The sequence below is a fragment of the Perna viridis genome, chromosome 7 (assembly GCF_037379345.1).
Source record: "Perna viridis isolate PV_CMFRI_1.1 ecotype Kerala chromosome 7, ASM3737934v1, whole genome shotgun sequence".
Taxonomy (NCBI): Eukaryota; Metazoa; Mollusca; class Bivalvia; order Mytilida; family Mytilidae; genus Perna; species Perna viridis.
The window spans coordinates 26,665,047-26,689,206 of NC_142451.1; the positions used below are offsets into that span (position 1 = coordinate 26,665,047).

A 24,160-nucleotide genomic window follows, 5' to 3' on the forward strand; every position below is an offset into this window, starting at 1 on the left:
ATTGGGGGCGACTGGTATATCTAGGACCAGTCGAAAAACAAAAAATAAAAAAAATCCCGATCCCGTGACCATGTACCTATGGTACATGCATGTAGGTGTATTATTTGTTGTATGTTCTATGAGAGCAAATATCTGCTTTAGTGTAGTCCGAATTTCCTCTGACCCTCCAACCCTCCTCTTTTATTTGGATATTGATATGGCGGGTTAACCCGACATATCAATATCCAAATAAAAAAGAGGAGGGTTGCAGGGTCAGAGGAAATTCGGACTAGCTTTAGTGTTGAAATTAAATGGAATGTTAACAATTTGGTTATGATTCACTTTGATTTCCAATTGCGAAAAACTGATATGAATCTTTATTATTGTAAATTTAACCATGATTTCTAGAAGAAAATTTTAAAATCGCTATTTATAGAATCATTGGATATGATAGGGAATACCCGAGTTTAAAAATAGACAAAGTATTCCGTAGTTGTTCATTTGATTTTGTGTAGATCGAAATCCTATCAGTTTTGCTATGTGACATCTCTGAATTAATTTATTCCTTCTTAATTCCATGGAAAAAAACAATATCGTGATTTCGACTATTCGTAAAGTTCTATATATAGCCGAAAACCAGTACGCGAAGATCATAAGGAATATTTTTACTGTGAGTATCTCTTTCAATTGTATATATCATATTCTTGAACATATTTCCTTTTTTTTTTTGTTGTGCTGCATAAGGTACAATTTGGGTAAGATTGGTAGGATGACGTTTTAAATTAACATAACCAATTAATTTATAAATACACTCCCTGATCATGACACGCATCAAGTATATATATAATAAAAATAATAATTATAAAAAAAAAAATATATGATAAAATAAATAAATAAAAAGAACACGACGTACACATTCGTTCGCTGGTAAGAAAAGTTACAGTCATGATACAATATTTGGCTTAACATCAGACTTTTTCTTATCAACACATTGTCTGCATAATTCTATTGTGTTCAAAGAGGGATAACCCTGTTAATACAGTACAAATTTATACAAATACTTTTATTTCCTTATCCCAGGACGTTTGCAGGCATATCAAATTACAAACATTAAGCATTCACCCAACATAGCTCACAGAATATTGTTTGACACGTGTAAGAGATCGGGGGGGGGGGGGGCGGATAAAATAAAATAAAAATTATCATGGTAATTAATAGAATACGTGTGTATACATGCATAGATGACCCTATCAATACACGTAGTTGTTCATGTGGTTTACCTGAAATATAAGTCAAGCATATTGCACTTTCTACTGATAAAATTTGATTTCAAATAATCAGCTAATAAAGTTATGACTTCATTATTTTCATTGGTCATAGTCAAGGTAAAAAGCATTTCAGGGGTCAGATTATACAAATTTGGACAGGTTATATATGGCTTTTCATAGAACACTTTTCTATTCGAATCATAACTAGGACAAATACACATAAAGTCCTCAATACAATTAAGTGTGCATTTTGACAGATTCTCTCACTGCGAGGCAGAACCTGTTGCTTGCCCATGTTATTTTTCTCTCGAGGTGGCTTACTCCTACAATGTAAGCGGTTAGAATTCAGTTCCTCCATACACCAACCTCACACATCCGAGCGCCATATTGAAAACTGCTCGTTCCGACGTTCTTTTTCTTTGAAATCGACAGAATAATAGTAAAGTTTATACAGTTTCTTCATTATAACACGGGCGAAATCGACTAAACTGAAGAAAAACAAATGACCCAAGTGATGAGAAAATCCAGCAATCCTGGAAATCCTTTGTAAAAGCAGTTTAAGCGAACATGACATTTGGTTTTCAGCATTTGGAACGGGTATATCCGGTTAATAAAGTTACGAATTTTAATTTTCGAAGCGAATTGCCATTACCAACTTTAAGTTCGTTTTATCAAACATATATTGTATTCCGTAAAATTAGTGACCTAATTCAAAATGGCTGGTCACTTTGATTACCTTGATTACTGTCTTAATTACAAATGTTTTCTAGGTATTTAACAAAAAAAAATTGGTTTTTTTTGTCGCCTGTTTTACGGTGGGTAAAACTTCTTATATGTAAATAAAAGACTTAAAACATGTTTAAATTTTGCGGTGGCTTACAACATGCCCGAGGTCGGGATGGCACCAAGTCAGAAAACAGCTTGCCAGACAACCTCTAGCACTGCTGGAGTAGTTGCGACCAGTTTTCATTCTAAGAGATTGGTTACTTATTAAAAATTTGCTTATAGAACAGAATAATTTCTGAAGTTATTCGCTTTCTGCTTGGATAAGCAATTTTGTCCATAATCTCATAAACCAAAGTTTGTATATGACTGTGGCGTCATCAACCTTTTTGATTTTCAATACTGAAAGTAAGTTATAAGGAATGACTGTACTTATATGTTTTCGGTCTTTCTGAGATAACCTCAATGACCGTATTGCACACTTGAATGTAACCTGCTAGGCAGGTTATTAAGTATGCAGCATGCACATGATTGAGGTTGTTTCTTCATTGACCGAACAAATATAACTGTTATTCCTTAAATAGAATATTTTATTTTGCCAAATTACAGGACCCATAAACAGCATACAAAGCTTACATTTTATGAGCAACTCGGCGGGTGTTTCTAGAAAAGCAGAGGACGCTTACCCTACCGGTGCACCTGGTCCATGCTCCCAGTTTTTAGTGGAGTCCGAGTTACTCATTTAATTTTGTAACTTTGTATGTATGATTTTAATTACTTTATGTTCTTTGTTGTGTATGTCTGTTTTCCATGTCTGGTCTTTGTCCCTGGATTACATTCTTTTGATTACCGCTATAACCTTGGTTCCCTTGATTACTCTTTGATTACCGCTATAACCTTGGTTCCCTTGGTTACTCTTTCAAAGTAAACAATTATAGAAAATTACGCAGTAATATCCATTGATCATTACATATCACCATAACCTCAGACAGATTTAAAAAAAAAAAAAAAAAACAATAACTGCTCTCACTGACTACTCGCATGCTCTTGTGTCAAAACGATGGGCAACAATAATCCCGAAAAATAAAGTTGTGTTTTTTTCTTATCGAGATTATCATTTCCAATCGATCTCCCTATTATCTCTCACGTACGACATTTTTCATCTGTGCACAGTTTACAAAACAGCTACATTGTAACTACAGCTAATTTTCTAAGGACCGTGTTATGTCACCACTGGTATCGTCCTTGCGTTATGACTTCTTGACATGAGGATAGGACGATTTCCTTCTTCATTGCTACGCCGAAAAACAGATGATCAGTATGCTAGAGTTTCTCCTCGACAACATATTTGTCCTTCAAATTTTGGAAGGACAATTTTTCGATTAAGTATAGGCATTCCAGTGTGCATTATAATTTTGACCCGCTCCTAGCCGATCTGTTTCTTTATCCTTATGAATCGGAGTTCCTTCAAAATCTTGTGAAAGAGCTAGGCTAGATCCTTTAATTTCATTTCGATATATTGATGGTATGTTCTCTCCAATAATACATTTAAAGAATGGCTTCCGTTTATTTATCCACCAGAAATAGAAATTAAAGAGACTACTGATACAGCCTAGGCCTCCTCCGCGACATTTTGAGACCTTCATCGCGAATTTGACGACAGTAGTCATCTCAGTATCACATATGAATGAAAGCTAGACGATTTCGATTATAAAATTATAAATTTCCCTTTCTTGTGCAGTAATATACCAGCTTCCTCTGCATATGGTGTTTATATTTCTCAGTTGTGAAGGTAAATCAGAGCTAGTAGCGAATATTCTGACTTCTTAAGACGCCATGGTTGCCTTAGAAACTGGTTTTTGAACAAGGGCTTTAACAAAATGCGTCTCATACGTTAGCTTAAATTAAAGTTTTATTTCAGATATATCCGTATCCTATTGAAAAAATATTTTGTTTCTGATAAACTGATTATGATTTTCATAATGTCTACAAATTATTTTTTCTGTAGTTATTTACGTGTATACATGTATTATTATCATTATCATTTTGAATGGTGAAAATTTATGTTCCAATACACCGGAATAAATGACCCACTCTTGTCGCGGGTGAAGCGCGCTATAAAACCCGGATTAACCCATATTTCAATTTTAAAAAATGCCCGCACCGAATCGGGACCATTGTGGGGTTTCCAGCTTTCTGGTTTTTACTCTGATACTGTCATTTGTTGTAAAGACTTTCCTTTTGACTACTGCCTTGAATTCATCAGTTTGGTAATTTTGTTTTTATCACTCATTTGCTTACTTCAAATCCAGCTTTTTTTGATTTTCTCATCTTTGGAATTTCTTACAGTCATGCACTGTCAGCCTTATTTAAATTATACCTTGATTCACTCAGCAAGATATACACTTGGCAGTTGGAGTTTTGAAGATCTGCTGTACAGCCCTATGCTTGTGAACATGGAATGACTCCTAGCCAGCTTTTTAATAATGCGTTAACTGTTCTTTTTTAAGGAATTTAGTTGTGGTGCTAGAACATTCAGAGAGTCAATAGCCATGTCAATCTAGTAAGTTGATAAATCCAGGCCTTGAATTTCCTTGGAAGTTTTTCTTCAATCTTTTTCCGTTATTTTTTTTAATTGCCCTTAAACTGCTTTATTATGCTTTGGTCTTTTTGGTCTTTCAAGGTGGCATCGAACCTCTTTCCTGAACACTTCATCAGATACTCCACTGTTAATGGTATGGGTTCAGTTCGTATCTTCAAAGGAAATGTCTTTGTCATCTGTCCTTTCTTTTAAGATGAGGCTTCTGGATGTATGTAACTGGAATTTCATTCTTGTCCAACTAACCATATCACCAAAGGCTAAGGCCTTCAAGTATCCAACGTGCTTGTACATATTTGTTTATACTTCGATAGTTATACCGTCAGCAAAGCCTGTGTCAGGTGGTAATCCGATGTCTGAAGATGTTTTTGTACCCCTTGTTTCTTTCAGCTGCTTTAAAATCACTCCATTACAAATAAGATCACTGGTATGGTGCAGCCTGTCATGGTGCCTCTTTCTAGCTACTGCGTTTATTTTGTGACTTACCAAATAATGAACCTCTGAAATATGTTGGGAAGTAGCTATTTCCATTTCATCCCTTGGGTTTTTTCCTGAGACATGGTACCTGTAGTGCTTGAGGGCTTTCGTAATGAGTGCTTATGGAATGCCATGGTGCCATATGCATCTAACTAGGATGGTGCTATTTGCATCTAATCAGACTGTTGTTAAATCGTCATTGGTCGAGACAATGTAGAGGTGCATTATCAACAAAGTCAGAAGTTTTTTTTATAGTACAAAAGCAGATTTCGTAGGTTTCTTTTAAATCTGGGGGTAAAGTGAAACTAAACGTAATTCTATTTTCCGAGTTGTGACGAATAAATACAGAAAAAAGCAATCTGAACTTCTACTGATGTATACTAAACAGATTTTTCATTTCAATGAATACACTGTGCACTCAATGGACATATGGTACATAGTTGAACAACATACCTATCATATGTTGGTGGGCATGGGCTCCAGAAATGCATTTAAACAGATGCTATTAGTTCCCTGAGTTATTAAAGTGACTATGGGGATATGGAAAAAAGGACACTTTCCGGACAGCTGGAATACAGGAATTTTCAGAATACCAAATGTCGTCTCACTGCTCATTATAGAAAAGCATGCGTGGTTTTGCTATCACAAAGCAGTTAAATTTATGGACCCGGGATCAATCAGCAAAATGAGAGAATAACTCACTCCAGACTTTTGTTTCTATTTTTGTTTTTTGTTTACTTAGAAACTTTCCAATCGTGGCATTGTCAAACTCTCTTTTATTGAAGTTTAACTTCACATTTTAATAATATATTGTTAATAAATGTGTATCTCACTCTAGACTTTTTTTCTATTTTATATAAATAAATTAATATCTGGGGATATTCTCATTCTGTTTTACTTGAACTGTAAACATGAAACCAAAGTAATTACCTTGGAATTTGATTATTTTAATGAAAACGAACCTAAATACAAATGTATAATGTGAACATTTTGATTGAAATTTCATAAGAAAATGCTAAATAATTGTTTTAACCAAATTTTGTTTTATTGTGAAACAAATGCTTTAGAACACAGGTTAGGAAATGTCAAACATGTAGTTTGTTCAACAATAATGAGCCCTTATGTCTTCCATTTTCTGTAAGGGTGTTTTTTTTAAGTTTAGATAGCAATAATTTATTTTTACAATATATTAAACAAGTACTAACTTTTATAAAAAAAAAAAAAAAAAAAAGATAGCCGACGCAGCAAACTTTTGTTCTTTTTACTTCTAAGTTTCTACAATTCTTTCATAAAAATAACACATGGCACGCAATTTGAAATTTTCGATACACAAATAAATTCAAACTAGGCATACAAAAAATGTATTGTATGATGTTAAAAAATGTTACTTGTAACCTTGGGGAAGATATTGCAGGGACAATTTTCAGCCTTATTTAACCAGGGCGGTCATTACGTATACTTTGCCAACCATGTTCATTCCTTTTTACATAATTATGTTATTTGCCACTTTCATAAGAATTTAATGACATGCAACTTTAGGAAATTTGAAATAATTCAAGTTAGTATGCATAGGACCTGATATGTCTGATCAATTTTCACAATGGAAAATAGCTATAATGATACACATCATGATATAAACTCAGATTGTAGTTCGCAGGGCTTAACCAAAATTTGGCAAAAAGGCTAAAAATAAAAATGCAAAACATATTTTGGGGTTTAACCTGGTACATACATGTATTTGTTAAAATATATCATCATGGGGTATTTATAATAAAATATATAAAAAAAATATGTTTTGCATCTGTCCCATCCTCCCAAGTCAGGGTTTTGAGAGCGAATGTGGACTCAAAACCCTGACTTGGGAGGATGCATCTATCCATAAACAATAAGATCAAACGCTGTTTACAAGAAACTTATACTTATTAGATTTCAACACTAGAATAATCGTTTTTGACATAAAATCTTAAGATATTGTCCATAGACATAGTGTATAAGTTGTATTAAAACATGGCAAACCGTTGTGGAATTTATTTAGATCTCTTTAATTAATATCACTCATTTAAACAAATACTTTTAAAACAACATATGATTAAATCAATATCAACATTTTAATAAATATTTATCAAAATGTGCAATTCTTTTCAATAAATGAGGGATTTAATTGTTGTTTTAATCCTGGAGTTAAATTAAACATATTTATTTACTAATGTTATATATAAATGTGCGAGATTCCAATCCTTCTATATTTAACTTCTTGTTTTAACATATTAAAAGTCAAAATTTATTTACATGTTGATAAATTTTATATTAATATCAATAAATTAAGCGATGTAACATGTTATTAAATCCTGTTTCGGAAGTCATGTATGCTGGGCAATATCAAATCTACAACCGGTACCTTTGGGATGTTTGAAAATGGGCCGAGTTTTGATAGGTCCGAGTTATCGGGAGAGCTTACATTGTGTTTCCGGTTAATTCAGATCACTGATTCAGATATATATCACTGGATATGTATATCAGAGATAACATGTAATGTGATGCTTTTTATGAACATTTTTGGACAGTCAAGTATTCTCGAAATTATGTATGTTATCGCTTCTTCGCGTACTGGCCAACCTAAGCACAAATTATCGCCTGTTAGTGTTAACATTATTAACGAACGTGAATCACGCTTCGTGGCTTTACAAATTTTAACCATGCAATATGATATACATGTGTAGCACATATTTTGACATCATCGATATATTTAAACACTTCATTAACATATGACAACTATCTTATGCATTTCCAGTATTTTGAAGAAACGAATTGACTTTTGTATTTTTGTATTGAAACTTGTACACAAGTTTTCAAGGGAGACAGTTTGCATGTACATGTATGTTAATGTTTTAGATTTAGATGCATGTGCATGTACAATATGATGTTTACATTTCTAAAATTGGGAAAAGTCTGTGCAGATTACATTTACATTTGAGAAACATTTTTCTTTGCATACTAGTTTTGTACTATACAATTACTTTACCAGGAAGTAAACCAAGTAATCCCTGCATTTATATTAAGAATAATCTGATGGATTGTGGGCACTTAGCTTGCTGAAACTTCAGAAAATGCATTAACATAATTGTAAATTTTGTACATTTGTACATTGATGTAACAAAGGTACATGTTTGTAAACGCATGTTTATTGTAAGTAAGTCTATTATAAACCTCTGTTATAGCAGATTTGCTGTCAATATTATGACATTTATTGGAAATTACCAATTTTTATTTTGCTTACAGTTTGCAGAGAGAGTGATTTAAGGTCCTGGCGAACAGAGTCCATGAAAACTTTGTTTGTCCTGTCAGTCATGGGACTGACTTGACAGATTGTTCAGTCAGTCCCACAGATATTTATCCAGTCCCACTGTTTTTTGGTTAATTTACTGTAAACAAATCAAAATGGACGCCAAGTTGTTTTTCATTTTTGGAGTATTGACTTAGTTGTGGAGTTTTTTTTCTCAATCTGTTTTCAGAAATGTCTATAAATGCAGTTTGATTTATTTCCCGTTTTGCATGTGATTAGTGTAGTAACTAGTTTGTATCAATATGTTTGTCTGAATGTTAATAATTTTATTTTATCATAATCATTCTTTAGCAGCATATTTTACAGTGGTTGAAAAGATTTCTGCTTCAGTCTGTTCATAGTCAAACTCGTCACCACTGTCCATTTCTCCATGAACTGCAAAATCATAGCACTCGATCGTTTCTTTTTTCGGATTTTACGATATAACATTAAAATCACAAGTAATTGTAAGAGACATTTCGCAGCTATTTCATCACCATGATCTTTTATGGGTATTATTAGTCTGAACATTATTACAGTTCAGTCACACTAACATCATCAACCCAATTCATATTCTTTATTTTCTTCTTGCTGAGCTGGCTGTTAAAGTGTAGAATACTCCACATTAGCATGTTGTCAAAAATCTGGTACCTGATGAATAACCGTAGATGGAATTACACAAACCAGTCAATGTCTAATAACTGAACAAAAAATGAAACAAACAAAGCAATCAGATGGCCATTTTTTATCAGCGGTCCTTGGACTGTCGCTCGTGATAAAACCATTGGACAAACCCATTTTTAGCTCACCTGGCCGTAGGGCATGTGAGCTATTGCCATGACTTGGCGTTCGTCATCGTCATTAACAATTTCTTCAAATATCTCCTCTGAAATTACTGAGTAGATTTACATGATACTTATAATGATTGTTCCTTAGAGTATCCTGCACAAAATGACCATTTGGATTTTTGATCGGTTAATAAAACATGGCCACAGTTACTAAAAATAGCACATAGGGGTCAGACAAAAGATTTTTGCATATATCTCCAAAACAGTTAGGTTTAGCCAAATTCTGATGTGGATAGAAATATTCAGCATGATGAGATCTATCTGTGGTCTAATTTTGGTTGAAAATCTGTTCACCCATGTTGGGGATCTTGCCTTTTTTGGACGTTTATTTTTCTTTTTTTTATGTTATTACTTTCAAGAATCTTCTGCTCCGAAAATACTGTACAGAATTCAGTGAAAGTTGGTATTCTTGTTTTTTTAGGGTGTCTCAAACAAAATCATTGTTTGGATTCTTGATTGGTTAAAAAACATGGCTGTTACTACTAAAAATAGAACATAGAGGTCAGACAGTACATGTAGTTTTGTGCATATATCTCCAAAACCTTTAGGGTTTATTTAATATTTATAAGACAAATTGAATTTGCAACAGTTTATAAAGATTGTATAACAAATTTTTGTAAGTTATTGACTAAGTTTACTCAAAGAAGTAAAGGTAACAAACCAAAAAAATAAATAAATTTTCATCCCCAGCCTAATTTTTCATGCCTGCCTTGATTCTCAATTTTCTGGAAATATTCTGTGTCTTGTCCAGACCGGATAAATGTTAATTTTCATTTAGTAACTTCCAGTTTGTAAATCATAGTTTGGGGCTGCTATTTCTTTGGAAAATAGTTCCAAATTGATGAAAATTGGTCAGGACTAATTCAAGAATTCAATTCAAGAACTGATTAAAATCTATAGACCGTCGAGATCATTGAGATCACGATCTCAAACTTTTTTAGAAACACCAACTACCCAAACAAAGTCATACGGTGAAAGACAATTTGATAGGTCTGCTGCCTTTCAATGGAACGCTTTGCCAAATGATATGTGGGACACTACAGTGAGTGTGGATGTTTTTAAAAAGCGACTAAAAACCCATCTTTTTAAGCAAGCATTCATGTGATAACTTGTATTAATCTATTTTATTTTTTTATAGTATTATTTTTTTCATGATATTACCATACTTAAATAATATAATGTTTTCCATGCATGTTCTAAACTTCATTTTGGTTTATTTATTTTATTTTCTTATTTTGAATATATTTTCATACTCTTTACAAATTCAATTCCAATCATTTAGTTTTTTTCCCCCTTTTTCTCTTTTTTTTTTTTAATAGATTGTCTACACTTTTATCGTCTTTTGTCACTTCAGTTCATTTTTGTTTCATCAAAATAGGTATCATTGTGTTACTTGATATTCATTCAATTTTATTTTGTCGTGTTATTTTTATTTTTTTAATATGATGTACCTATATCTATTTTTTATATATGCATGTTATGTACAATGCTTTGAGTATATGTATTATAGATATAGTGCTTTATGAGAGATGTAATAATAAAATAATAATATATACAATTTAGCACCTGAAGATAGCATATCTCAAGCAGTGGCAAAGCCACAGAAAGAGTTGAAAGCTCTACAGCAACATGCACATGACAGTGATGTTGTTACTTTTTTTCAAAAGTGTCCTTTCATGTTGGATTTGGGAAGACAATAAAACAATTGAGAACAAAAACAAATGGAGCAAACTACATGTGGTATTGCATGAATTTGTTATACATGTACATGTAATTTTGCTGGGGGAAAGTGCATGTTTTAGGAAGTAAATTCAAGATAACAAAATCATTGCATGCAAGTAAGAAGGTTGTAGAATTTCATGATGCAAAAGTGATACGTCACAGAGAGAATACAAAACAACAGAAAGAGTTCCAAATAATTATAAAAAACAGAACAGAAATGCTGTGCTTGCTTATGGGTAATGCCTGCTCTGAGTACTCCATATTAAATTTATCCATTATTATATGAATTATATCTGATCATTTACAGATTAGAATAACAAGCTCCAACTGATACCTCGACAATGCAGGCTGGGTATTCTAGAGATGTGTTTCCAGCTGGATTTGATGTCAAGTTTTTATGCAACTATTGTGGTAATATTCTAAGGGATCCTGTTCAAAGTTACTGTGGACACAGATTTTGTAGAACATGTATTCAGGGTCTTGTAAGGTATGTAGAGTGAGTTTAACTACTTTCTTAGTGGGGATATAGTTACATGTCAATCAAGATAATGAGGACCATTTAAATGGGATATTTTTTAAAGTAGTATTTGCATCGGACATAAGAGATTTCAATATTGTCTGTTATTTACAGCACTTGGTTAATTTCATGCTACGTAACAAGTCACCCGATTATAATATTTTTTATCTATACATTTGTCAACCATAGGGTGTTGCCTAGATACTGTCTTCATTTTTTGATGGATTTCCTTTGAACTTTGGTTAATGGTTAGTGCGTAAATGGGATTGATTATCTTAGAAATTGGTGCAGGGGGACTAATTTTTTGGGAACAGGTTTTGATTTAGGCTTTCACCTTAATAATTCCTTCATTTTTTTACCAGTTACAAAGATAATGTAATGAAATCTTAAGAAAATCATTTAATGATAGTCTAAAGCCTAAAATAAAACAATGTTTTGGTGCTCATTTGTTACAGAAAAAAAACATGTAACGTAACTTTTTTTTTTCAGTTCTGGGGAAAGAGTACAATGTTTACAGTGCATTACAGAAGGAAATGCAGATGAAGAATACAGTATCATTAATCAGGACCAAGTATATACATTTATTTAGGACAATACACTTTGTATTTTATTCTAATGGTTCTCTAATCATCAAAACCATTGACTTAGGCCAAATAAAAAAATATGTGGGGATTAGGTCATCTGATTGACCCTTTTATACCCCCACAAACAAAGATTATGGGGTATATAGGAATCTGTCTGTCGACTGGTCCATCAATCTGTTCATAGTTCTTGCAAGCCTAACTCCTCCTTAACAGCTCCATGGATTTTGATGAAATTTTATAGGAAGGTTGGGTATCATTTGTAGATGTGCATGAAGGAATATGATTATTTTGGAGGACTCCAAAGGGAGATGCTACGAATTATGTGTTTTACATGGTAAAATCTTGTATGTGCGGCTCCTCCTAAACCACTCAAGGGATTTTAATGACATTTTATAGGAAGCTTGGATATCATATGAAGATGTGTGTAAAGGAATGTTATTACTGTTGGATGGAGTCAAAAGGAGATAATCCAAACAAGCGTTTTACATTTGAAGTAGTGGGTATTCTCTTTGTGAGCTTACTAACAGTATTCCTAGTTCCAACTGCCAATCCTAGACTTATTTTGGCAAAATAAAAAAAAAAGAATAATAGAATAAAAACATAAATCATAAAAACAGGAGGATTAAGGTTCTGAAACACAGAATTTGAGTCCTATTAATTAATGAATGAAAATGACAACTACTACTTCAAAAAAAAATTCTTACTTTCTGTGTTTTTCTCTGTGAGGTGGCTGGAACCACACATTTTTTTATTTGGCCTTATCGATTCTTGGGATTATAAACTTTCAATTTTATTCATCAATTTTGCCCTTTGTTGTTAAAAACTAATAAGTAGTGCCTTTTTTGTGTATATATGCATGTGTATGTGCAGATATATACATGTACTTCATTGCACAATGATGAGAAAGTGATATGATATTAAAATTGATTTGATGAGTTGAAATATTGTAACTTTAAAAGAAAAAAATATGGAAAACAAAATATGTCATGTGTCACCAACTTTATGTTTTTTGCATGGATTTCCTCTTAATTTCTATTCTTATCAGATATTTCCTGACATGGCTGTGAAAAGAGAGATGGCAAATTTTGAAACCAAATGTGTGAACCCTGGTTGTACTTGGAAAGGCACTTTCAAACAATATGAAGTAATAACATATGTACTATCAGCACAATTTTCAATATGAATAAATGAATAGTAAAATATAAATTAAAAAAAGCAACAATTGGTCAAATAAATGACAGGGGTTGAAAATTCCTGAAGCCCGATGCCTGGGACAAAAAAATGCACCTTGGACTTGCCATTTTTCAATGAAATAAGTCTGTTGGGCATGGTAAATCTAAAAAAATAAAAACTGTTTTTTGAAAGATTTTGTTGTCATTATTTGGACCATGTTTCTCGATCTATTCCCTGACCTATAAATAGTTAAAACTTTATTTTTAGAACGGGTATTCACTAGATTGATCTATTGATTAGTCATTCTCAAGTCTGAATCACACCTGCGCTTGATCAGATGCATTTTTTCATACTACAAATTTTGTTAATCAAGCGCTGGAATGATAAAGATCAACTTTGGAGGAAAATATTTTTGCTCAATTACAATTTCATGGTTAAAAAAACGCAGAAACGGAAAGCTGATGACAAGGCATCAGACCTGGAGACGGAATCAACTGGCACTGTGTCTTCTTCCCTGCAAACATAGAATTATAAATAAGAATATCAGATAACAAAATTGCATTTATATCGATTGGGACTTGACACAACATTGTTCGGGCTTAGTGTACAAAAGATGAAAAAGTCCAGGGCTCGGGGTCTCGCATAAAAATTTTCAACCCCTGAATGATAGTGCTCGAGGATTTAATCAGTTTGTCTCTCATGAAAATTAGTCAATTAAATTACACAGTTTATATCTAAATTCAATTATTATTGTTTAGGGCTATTCCAGAAATAAATGTATGGGTGAGTTGGGAGGCACTTTTTATTTGACCCAACCATGCATACAATTTTAATTATTTTCTGTCAGTGTTAAGGCTAACTATCTTAAATAACAACCACCCATCAAATTTTGATACAGGTGCCTCCCAATCTCCTCTCACTATTTATTCTTAAATAGTCCTTAGTACAATAGCAGAAGATGTGATTTAAAAAAAAATTGTTGGTGTTTTTTTCAGCTACATTTTAAAGAATGTAAGTTTCAAGCGAACCCCTGTACACAGTGTGGCAGTCTTATCTTAACATCTAAGCTGACCGATCATATGAAAAACGACTGTCCGATGAGACGGGTAAAATGTAAACATTGTAATGCCGAAATAGTTCACCAGGATTTGGAGGTTTGTTTAATAAAGCTTCTTAGGATTGCAATAGTACATGTATTATTCATAATGCATTTTCTGTATGGTACCAATATAGTTTGAAATTTTATATAAAAAAAAAACAATCACATCATAGTAAAAAAATGCTTTCAATTTCTGTCACTACAGATATTAAATTTTAATTTCCTCTGTAAAAAATACTTTACCTTAAGAGTTACCCTAATCTCAAGTTGTTATGGACTTTTTAATAAAAAATCAGATGAAAATGCCTGTTGAAAAAAGTAAAACACCTTCATCTGAATATCACAAATATTTTAACCCTTTCTTATTCAACCATTAAGTGTTATTCCCTGTAAGAATCAGGCAGTAGGTGAAACATAGTATGAAAAACCCTAGCTGCGAAACGTAGCTCTAACTATTTTTTTTGTATTTTCTTAACGTTCGCAAAATCGAAAAAAAAAAGATCAAGAGCTACGATTTCGCAGCTATGAAAAACCCATCAGTTTGATAGTGTAATTTGACTATTTGCACAATCGGAATCAAGGAAAACGGACAAGATTTTCCATGTCATGCTGGTCCATTGAGTTACAATTTCATTGAAATGCACTGAAAATGAACATTTCAAGGTCAAAAACTTATTTATCTAAGATTCTATCGAAAATGCCTGAGCAAATCCAGTGATGCAGGGTCAAATAATGGTCTTTTCAAATAAAGAAAGAATCCTTGAGTGAAATCACATTGTCAGATTGGTGGGGTTTTGACATGCATGTTTCTGATTTTTTTCAATTTAGCCTGATTCTTACAAGAACTTGCACTTAACATGTAGGAAATTTTCATTCATAGATAGATGAGTGTTCATGTTTGAATAAATTGCAAACCTTAAATAACTAGGAACCCCAGGTATACCCTCTTGGGTAAATGTACCAGTAGAATGTAAACAAACAATTGCCATATTGTAGCTTTTGATACATGTAGTAAGGCAAAAATAAAAAAAAAAACATAACAATGAATTTCTTCTTTTATTATTCAACATTAAATGAGATTTTTTTTCTCCCCCTACATGTATATATGTCGGTAAATTGTCTGAAAAGTTACAAAGACAGTTAAGTTTTATGCCTGATTTACCCAATTTATTTTTAAAGTAAATTGTTCATAAGTCTGCTTATCATTATAATTGTGAATTTATGTGTTTAGTCAGTCAGATAAAGGATGTTGTAACATTGGAAAAAAGGTTTATTTGCCATTTAGTTTGTATTTAAATTTATGTTGGGGGAAGTTTTCATATAACATAAATAAGTCTGGTAAATATCCCTAATATTACGCCTTCTGAATTACCACATAATGGCTTTTGTACTTGTGTACAGTTTATAATTTGTACAGGTCAACAGTCTATCCATTTATGAGTATGAAATATGACTATTTTTTTACAGGCTCACCAGAATGAATGTCCGAAGTGGCCTATTAAATGCGATGCATGTAACAAAAAGAAAATACCGCGAGAAAAGGTAAAAAATGTTATCATGTTGTTCTAAAGTTATACATCATTTTCTCAACATCTTTCATTTTGAGAAAAGTACTTCCAGAGCTTTCTCAAAGCTGTGTTTACACTTATTGAAGACGTTTGGTGATCTCTGGAAGTTTTTACTATTTTGTACTATTTTGCATTTTTCACTTTGCACTATATCGATTCTTTTTTATTTTATTGACTTCTTAGGTGTTTTATAACCCAGTGTCATTATCTTATGAACTATTCTCCCATATTTTTTAAATTCTACTACTAAAAATATTTGAATGGAATTACATACCTAGTTATAATGTTTCGAGTAACCTATTTAATATAGTGAATCAAGTAGTTAGGAAGTGTTTTTTCAAGAGTTACATGTGACATTTTACTTCTCCTTCAGATGCAGCATCACATTGAGAAAGATTGTGCTAATCAAAAAGTTCAATGTCCTGTCCTTGGATGTGACAAGGTAATTATATTGGTAGATTCGTTTAAGTATTTCTTTGTCTAACAATCAGGGAAAATGTGTGTAAGGTTTGGCACATAAAGGAAGGAACACATAGATTGTACTGCATTATATCATAACCCCCAGACATAACAATAAAAGTGATTGTAAAGTTTGCTTTCTTTAGATATAGATTCGTCAAAGGGGGTGGGGGAGGTATTTCCAGCACTTTTTCAAAGATGCTTCAGGGTGAGCTTAAATAGCTTTTTAGTTGTTTTCTAGATGTACTGAGCATCTTTTATGCAAAAAATGACTAAATTGGAAAAAAATGATGTGCCACCCATTGCCTGATTCTTACACAGAATGGTACTTGAACAATTCCCACTGTTCAGTGATTGAAGAAACTATGCAAAAATGTAAGAGTATAATCTTACTGTTCAAAAGGTACTGGAGAAATTGTTGATCAACTCTTCAAGGTTTTATCATAGGATTTTACATAAAACCTTTTAAACACTGAATCAACATGTACATGTATAATCAACTATACGCATACTTGTTAAAAAGTTACTTAATGCAAGGACTCAAGTCATATGTCTAATGCCTTCCATGGGAAGATTTTCTGATAATAAATTTCATTTAAGTTGTTATTGGCAGTTTTCATAGTTTGTAGAAGATAAACACTGTACTTAAAACTTAATGGTATAAAATGAAACCTGTCTAAAGCAGACCTTGAAAAATCCAGAAGCCTGCCAGACACTTTTAAAGTCCTTTATATCAGTCTAAATATATTTTAAACCTTTGTAAACCAAACACCTGTCTAAACAGAACAATATTTTAAGATGTTAGACCTAGGGTAAGGGACATAATTCTTGAAATCCATGATTCATTGTATCATATACAATTTCACCAAAGCCAATCAAGCTTTTATTTGAAACAGAATTTAATTGATCCAAGTTACTTTAATGCTTACATTAGATTGATGTAAAATGCTGAATACAAACGTTCCAATGATTTGTAAGAGTTGTGTGCCTTACCCAAGGTCTACCTCCTTAAGTCCAAATGGGGTTTGGTTTTAGCAGGTTTCAGTGCATATGCAAATATCTCTTCTTTGACATATGTTTTTGTACATTTTAAAAAAGAATATTTAATAAGTCAATAATTGTTTGCAGCACATAACTAAGGTATTTTTATGTATTGGCTTACACTCAGAATTTTCTGTGCTGTGCTTATTTCCTTTCATTCTGTTCTTGCTTTTTAAAATAACAAAAAAAAATTGCAGTTGCACATTGGTGTGGCACTGTTGTCAGTTGGTTTGCTGTTCCATCGATATTTGGTATCTGTACAATTATTTTAGTATAGGTGTATTGCAAACCATGAAAAAAAGTAAATTGATTTTTGGGGTTATGACTTTCTTTAGGATATGGGGCCAAAATGGGTAAGAACCAACACACTGATGTTGGTCAACATCTTATCATGATTTAACTGCAGTCTGAATTCAGTACTGTTTCAAGTTGAAATGTTATGTCCATACTTGTCCACTTGTTTGGGGTTTGTTATTAAACCATTATAGTGGCATGAAGCTGTGCCAAGCAATGTGTTAACTTAACTTCATATAATGGTGGTTTCTTTCATTTCACACTTGCAAAAATATAATAAATGCATGATTAGTTTTAAAAGTAAATGGACTAAGTTTAATAAACAACTGCAATATGCTGTCTGTCTGTTTTCACAAAGGGAAAAAACCATTTGACAGTGATGATTAAACTCTGTGTTAGTTTTAGCTATTTATAATTTTTATTGTTTGTTTAAACTTTTTATTCATTTCCTCTTACATATGTAAAATTTGGTTGTATCATGATTGAAATAAATTTTGAAAATCTTCTTTACTTTATAACACCAGGCTCACTTGAATCCATCCTGCATCACCCATTATTTCCCATTTATTTTCTTTTTTCACTTGCTAGAAAGAAAAAAAAATGTATAAATATATTTGTGAATTGTTTTGTGCTTGTCTCCCTTTTATTACAAGTATTTTAATCACTTTAGTAGAAATCAGATTTAAATGTAAAAGTACATGTAGTTATGATATAATTAATTTCATATAGAAAAACTTAGCATGGACCTAATTTCAGATTTAGGAAAATGATAATTCATGTATGTTGAACTAGATTGCTTGAAATGTTTACTTTTATTTGATGCAAGTAGGCACAATAGACAAACTTTTGGTAATGGTTATGACATACATTATAGTTTTCAACTGAACTATTGACCAGTCTTGTTTCTTGAAATAAATCTGGGGTTTATGTTTATTGAAAACCAGGTCAAGAACTGTATTAAATCTATATAATATGATTAAAATAATATTGAAATATGTTTGTGGCTCTTGGTCTTTGTTTACTATGACAACATAGTTTCCATGGATATTGCTAAATTGTAAGATGTTAATATCTTTGGTAAATTAATATTCATTTTCTTTATATCACATGCAAGTACCATTTCTAAGCATATCAGTTTTTCATTATATCAACGCAATGGTTTCACATTTTTAATCAATCAAGTAATGCAAAAAGTTGGATATTGCTAGAATTTATTTCACTATAAACAAGTGCATGCTTTGCTTTTTTTTAAACTTGTGAATAGCTTGTGCTGTTGTTGATTTTCCATTCTGACTTTCTTTTTTCAATCAAAGCTTTTCACTAAAGGCCAAAGTTTTATATATTTCAGATAGATAGAAACAAGTTCACACAACATGTGGAAAACAAACCTGGTCTGCACATAGTTCATAATTTGGATCAAGTGACCCAACTAACTGAAAAGGTGACGGAGATCTTGAATCATTTGGGTAACAATGAAGGAGGTAATAATGTTGGCACAATTGCAGAACTGAAAAGGAAAGTTGACGAGCAAGGACAGGCACTAAGCACTGTGATGGCAATGAGTGGAGGAGGATCTGGGGCATTGAATAGTGGTGATGCTGGTACCATGATGACAAAAGTACAGGCCCTTGAAATTAAAACAGGGACATACGAAGGTATCGTAACGACACTTCATCGGGAAATTGAAAGGTGCATTACGGCTATAGAGAACATTGATAGACAGCGTCAACAAGAGAGAGAACAAGTCGGAACAGATGCAGAAAAAATTAGACAGTTAGAAGCAAAACTTCACATGAAAGAAGTTGTTATTGCAGAACATGCATTGAAAATTTCTAATCTTGAAACAACTGTTTATGATGGGAACTTAATGTGGAGAATTACAGAGTGGTCAAAGAAAAGAAAAGAAGCTGTCAGTGGTCAGTGCACAAGTATCTACTCTACAGCTTTTTACACGTCACGATCTGGGTATAAAATGTGTGTAAGGTTATATCCTAATGGAGATGGTATGGGCAAAGGAACTCATGTTTCTATATTTTTTGTCATTATGCGAGGAAATTACGATGCTCTTCTCAGCTGGCCTTTTAATCATAGGGTCATCTTCAGGATGATAGATCAAGGTCCTAATGGAAGTCACTTAATTGATTCTTTTCGACCAGATCCTTCAAGTACATCATTTAAAAGACCTACATCTGAAATGAACATTGCAAGTGGCTGCCCCCTCTTCATGCCATTGTCTAAGTTGGATGATACGAGCGTTGCATATGTCAAAGACGATGTTATGTTTGTGAATGTCTGCTTAGATATTTCTGAGGGACGCAGAAATCCTGGGAATAATCCAGGGGGTTCAGGTCCCAGGTCGGATAGCTTAAAAAACATAGATTAAAAATAGATTTATTGTGTGTATATTTGTACAACCTTTTACATAAACATAATATTTGTTTGACAAATGAAAGGTTCATCAGTACTGTCAGAGGTGAAATTTGTAATTTTCTTTTTTAATTAACACAATTAAATTTGAAAACTGTATTTATTTAATCAGAATTCAATTTTAATAGAATAATGAAAGGAATTTAAGCTTTTGATTCAAAAACCTGTACTGTGAATTCAGAAATTTTTGCATGCACATTGTAATTTTCCTGGATTTCACTAATTAATAATTGAGATATGATTATAGCCATGAATGTGATTTTAATTTTTTGCAGTTTTCAGAAATAAATTACATTATTTATATTAATAATGCAGAAAATAATGTGCATAGTGCATGTTTTCATAATGCAAATTTAAGTTACTGACATTTTTTGCAATTACTGAAAAAAATAGCTATAATTCCTGAATTTATAGTATTAGAGTTTACGTTCAGTTTATTTTTTTATACGAAGCTAGGGTGTCATATACATGTACACCTAAGTAAGATTCTGGGTACATGTTTTGGTGCATATACTATCACTATTGCAACTTTTAAATATTTCTTTACTAAGTTTACGCTTTTCATGATCAGTACTACAAAACAAGATTTAAAAGAAATCAACAACCCTTTTTCCAGTCCTTTAATCTAAAGCTACACATTCATTTGTATATTTGTTTTCTTTTGCTTATATAAACACTGTTGTATATTCATGAAGTATATTTTTCTTGTGCAGTCAAATCTGTCTTAAGTGACCTTCCAAATTGAAGCAAAATCATTGTAACATAAGACAGTTGGTCTTTATACACAGGTTAATTTTCCATACACGTAGAATGCACATTGTATGGATATTATTGTAGTCTATTCAAGGCAGGTTATTGATTAATACAGATGGTTGTTAATACAGGTTTGATTGCACATGTATCTCACTTATCTTAGCTGATGAATAAATGCTTTTTATCTTCCTTTTGTCAATAAGATAACCAAACTAGCAATGGTAGCATGAGGACTAATTTAGAGGCAGAAATGAGCACAAACTTCTCCTTGTTTATGTTCACTTCTCCCATTTGTCTTTGACAGGGAGAACTACATACTAAAATTGTCAATTTTGGTATTTTTCAAACAGAATTTATGAAAACTTGTTCTTGTCATCAATGTCTAGAATCGACCCTGAAGTACTGGTATATGTTATGTACAACTGTTTTATCAAGTTTTACAAGTTCAGGTTAAAAGTAAGTACTAATGAAGGTGTTGTATTCATAAAATGAATTACTTGGTAATGGAAAAAAGGTTAATTTCATCTTGAACCAAATTTAATTCTGTCCTTGGGTTGTACAATATCAAATGCATGTACTGTAAAAATTTTAAATATCAGGGTATACAACTGAACTTGAAAGGCTTTATAATGAATAACTATGTCATATTGTGCTTCAGTTTGATATGGCATTCATTGTTTTGTAATTGACACTCTGGTACAGGTTTTTATTCAAGAACTGTATGTGGCAATATTTATTTTGGGGTATAATTGTTTTAGTAAACCAATTTATAAGTTACTGTTAGGGAATTAGGGTTGACTTTCTTTTTTTTTTTTCAATTTCCTGTATCATGGTTCTTAGCTGTTTTAATCTAATTTGTTTACAATGTCTAAAACATGTAGGAAATTGCAAAATCTGACAACTGTGAGAAAAATTAAGTAGCACTCCAGCTTAGAATCATGCAAAATCTGATTCATGGGTGAAAAACCTACATAGTTTTATTTTTGATATTTTGTTTGAAATGCCATAGTAAACAGAAATTAACATTCCGTTTTTTAGAAAACCTGTGCTCTTAGGAGATAAAAATTATATAGAATGCACTGTACAGTTCAAAATTAAGGGAGATAACTCTGTAAATGACACTCAAATACAATAGAATCTACTGGATTTTCAATGTTGATTACCTCCTAAGACCAGGCAGATTTGAATGAATAATTACACATTTCATAATATAGACCCATAAATCAACACAATATCAAAAATAAAAATATGTAGCCATTTTTTTAGGTGTATCACATTTTACAGATATTGCATGATTCTTACAAAGGCTACTACTTAATTAAAAAAAAATCAAAAAACAATAATACAAATAGCTATTCACACCAAAAACCTTTTATGAGTGTTAACATTTTATGTTTAAATATTTTTCTGATTAGGTCACTTTATTTTGAATAACTGTGCTAGATCAATCAAATTTGGTATGTTGTATTAGCAATTAGCATCACTGCATCACAGCTCTAAATCTGTAACTTGCGTATGCCCCAGCAGTCATGTTCTAATGACTTTGAAATTTCTTCCTAAGGTTTTTATATTAAGTAAACTGATTAGGTCAGTTAAACATGAACTTTTCATGCTAGGTCAATGGCATTTAGGGTATAGTTGCAGTAGCCTTGCTACCAGTACATAACAGTTGGAGCCACTGTCAAACACAAACATTAAAATACAACAAACGCGTGTGACAGGTGAGACATACCGGTACATTTGTATCTCCATGATAACACATTATTTAATCGACACAATGTATAGCTGTGTGTCTGTATATATCACCTCTTAGCTATAAATCAGAAAACAAAACATAACATCATAACGTGGACACTTGACACTATGCCAACGCCAGAAAAGCAATACCTTAGTCTCACTTTCTGCAACTTTGTCAGTACTGAGACAAAAATCAAATGATTACTATAACTAAGAACCTATGATTATGTTTAACCACAGGTCCTATAGATAAAGGAATCAGTGAGTATGTTGGCACATTTTGTAGTAACTGAAGGCATGTTATTGATGGTTTATATCAGTTTTTGTGGTTGGTAAAAATTTTGAAACTATTTTTTTTTTTGGAGGTTTAATTGCCTTTTTCAAGGATTTCGTTGTTTTCCGAAATAACAAAAACAATAAAAAAATTGTTGCTAACACATACACACGTGTGCACACACCCACAAGTATTTTTCTATAAAGCATTTGTTTTCTTTTTTTTATGAAAAGTTAAGGGATATTGTTCCTTATTGTTCTTTTAATTCCTATAGATTTCATCTATTGAAAATGGATTTGTGAATTGTTTGGTTTTTTTTTTTTCAGAAACAAAAGAAATAACTTTGAAAAGTTTTTTTTTATAACACTTTAATATACACAGAACAATTTAAGGTATAAGCCATACTTTTAAAGTAGTAATATAAGCTACCATAAGTTTGCAAAGCACAGAACACATCAAGACGAGCTTTTTAAGTACTTGAAAATATGATGCACTTTTAAAAGTATGTGTAAGTGATTCATCACCTTACTAAGTACATGTATTTCTTTGGTTTGATGCATTACTCATTTGTAAAATGATTTTAAGCTGCTCCTATGTCTAATCAATGTTGTGTTTGAAGTTAAGTGTTTATACTTGGAAGGGAGGAAAACCTTCTTGAAATGACATATACATGTACTACTGATATCTACATGTAAGAGCATGTTCTAAATAATATTTTGAAGTACATCATCACTGTCAGTCGGATTTCTATGTATAAACTTGTATCGTTAGCTTTAAGTTTGCTGTTTTACTTCTGTCCTAATAATAAACTATTTGTTGAATACCAGTACATATACCTATAATGTTATCACAATTTTAATGATAATGTACATATTTTTCTTTGTTTTTTATTCTTTCAGTAATTAGTGCTTTTAAAATATAAAAATATACACTTTACAGTAATATGTCTTTCTTCATCTCCCTTCCTGCAAAAAATGTTTGGGTAGTTTATAGAAATAGGTCTGGCTGTCTGTCAATCCATCTGTTCACATTTCTTGTAAACACAACACCTCCTAAACTGCTCAAGGATTTTTGATAAAATTTTATAGGAATGTTAGGCATCATATTTAGATGTGCCCAAATGAGTATAGTTACTGTTTGGGGATTCCAAAGGAAGATTATCTAACTTCAAGGTTAATATACATATTAAAACATCCTAAGCCCAATCGTTAGTGGGATTTTGATGATTTATTTAGGAAGGTTGGGTATCATTTCATATGATTTTAGAATAAAGGTACTGTTTGAACTTAGAGGTTA

At 32.1% G+C, this 24,160-nt stretch overlaps 1 protein-coding gene across 6 annotated transcripts; it reads left to right on the forward strand.

Moving 5' to 3' along the window:
• Positions 1–443: 443 nt before the first annotated feature.
• Positions 444–23,802, forward strand: LOC148612052 (TNF receptor-associated factor 2-like). Of its 6 annotated transcripts, none has more exons than XM_088593155.1 (9): positions 457–649; positions 11,246–11,425; positions 11,945–12,026; positions 13,085–13,183; positions 14,208–14,366; positions 15,779–15,853; positions 16,253–16,321; positions 17,467–17,478; positions 19,022–23,802. In XM_088593155.1, exons 2-9 carry the CDS (start codon positions 11,280–11,282, stop codon positions 20,054–20,056), a joined length of 1,677 nt encoding a protein of 558 aa, XP_088449281.1. In that variant the 5' UTR covers positions 457–649; positions 11,246–11,279; the 3' UTR covers positions 20,057–23,802. The 6 variants fall into 6 exon arrangements, with proteins under 6 accessions (XP_088449284.1, XP_088449281.1, XP_088449283.1 ...); XM_088593157.1 differs by lacking the exon at positions 457–649 and adding an exon at positions 7,471–7,575; XM_088593156.1 differs by lacking the exon at positions 457–649 and adding an exon at positions 7,499–7,630.
• Positions 23,803–24,160: the final 358 nt, after the last annotated feature.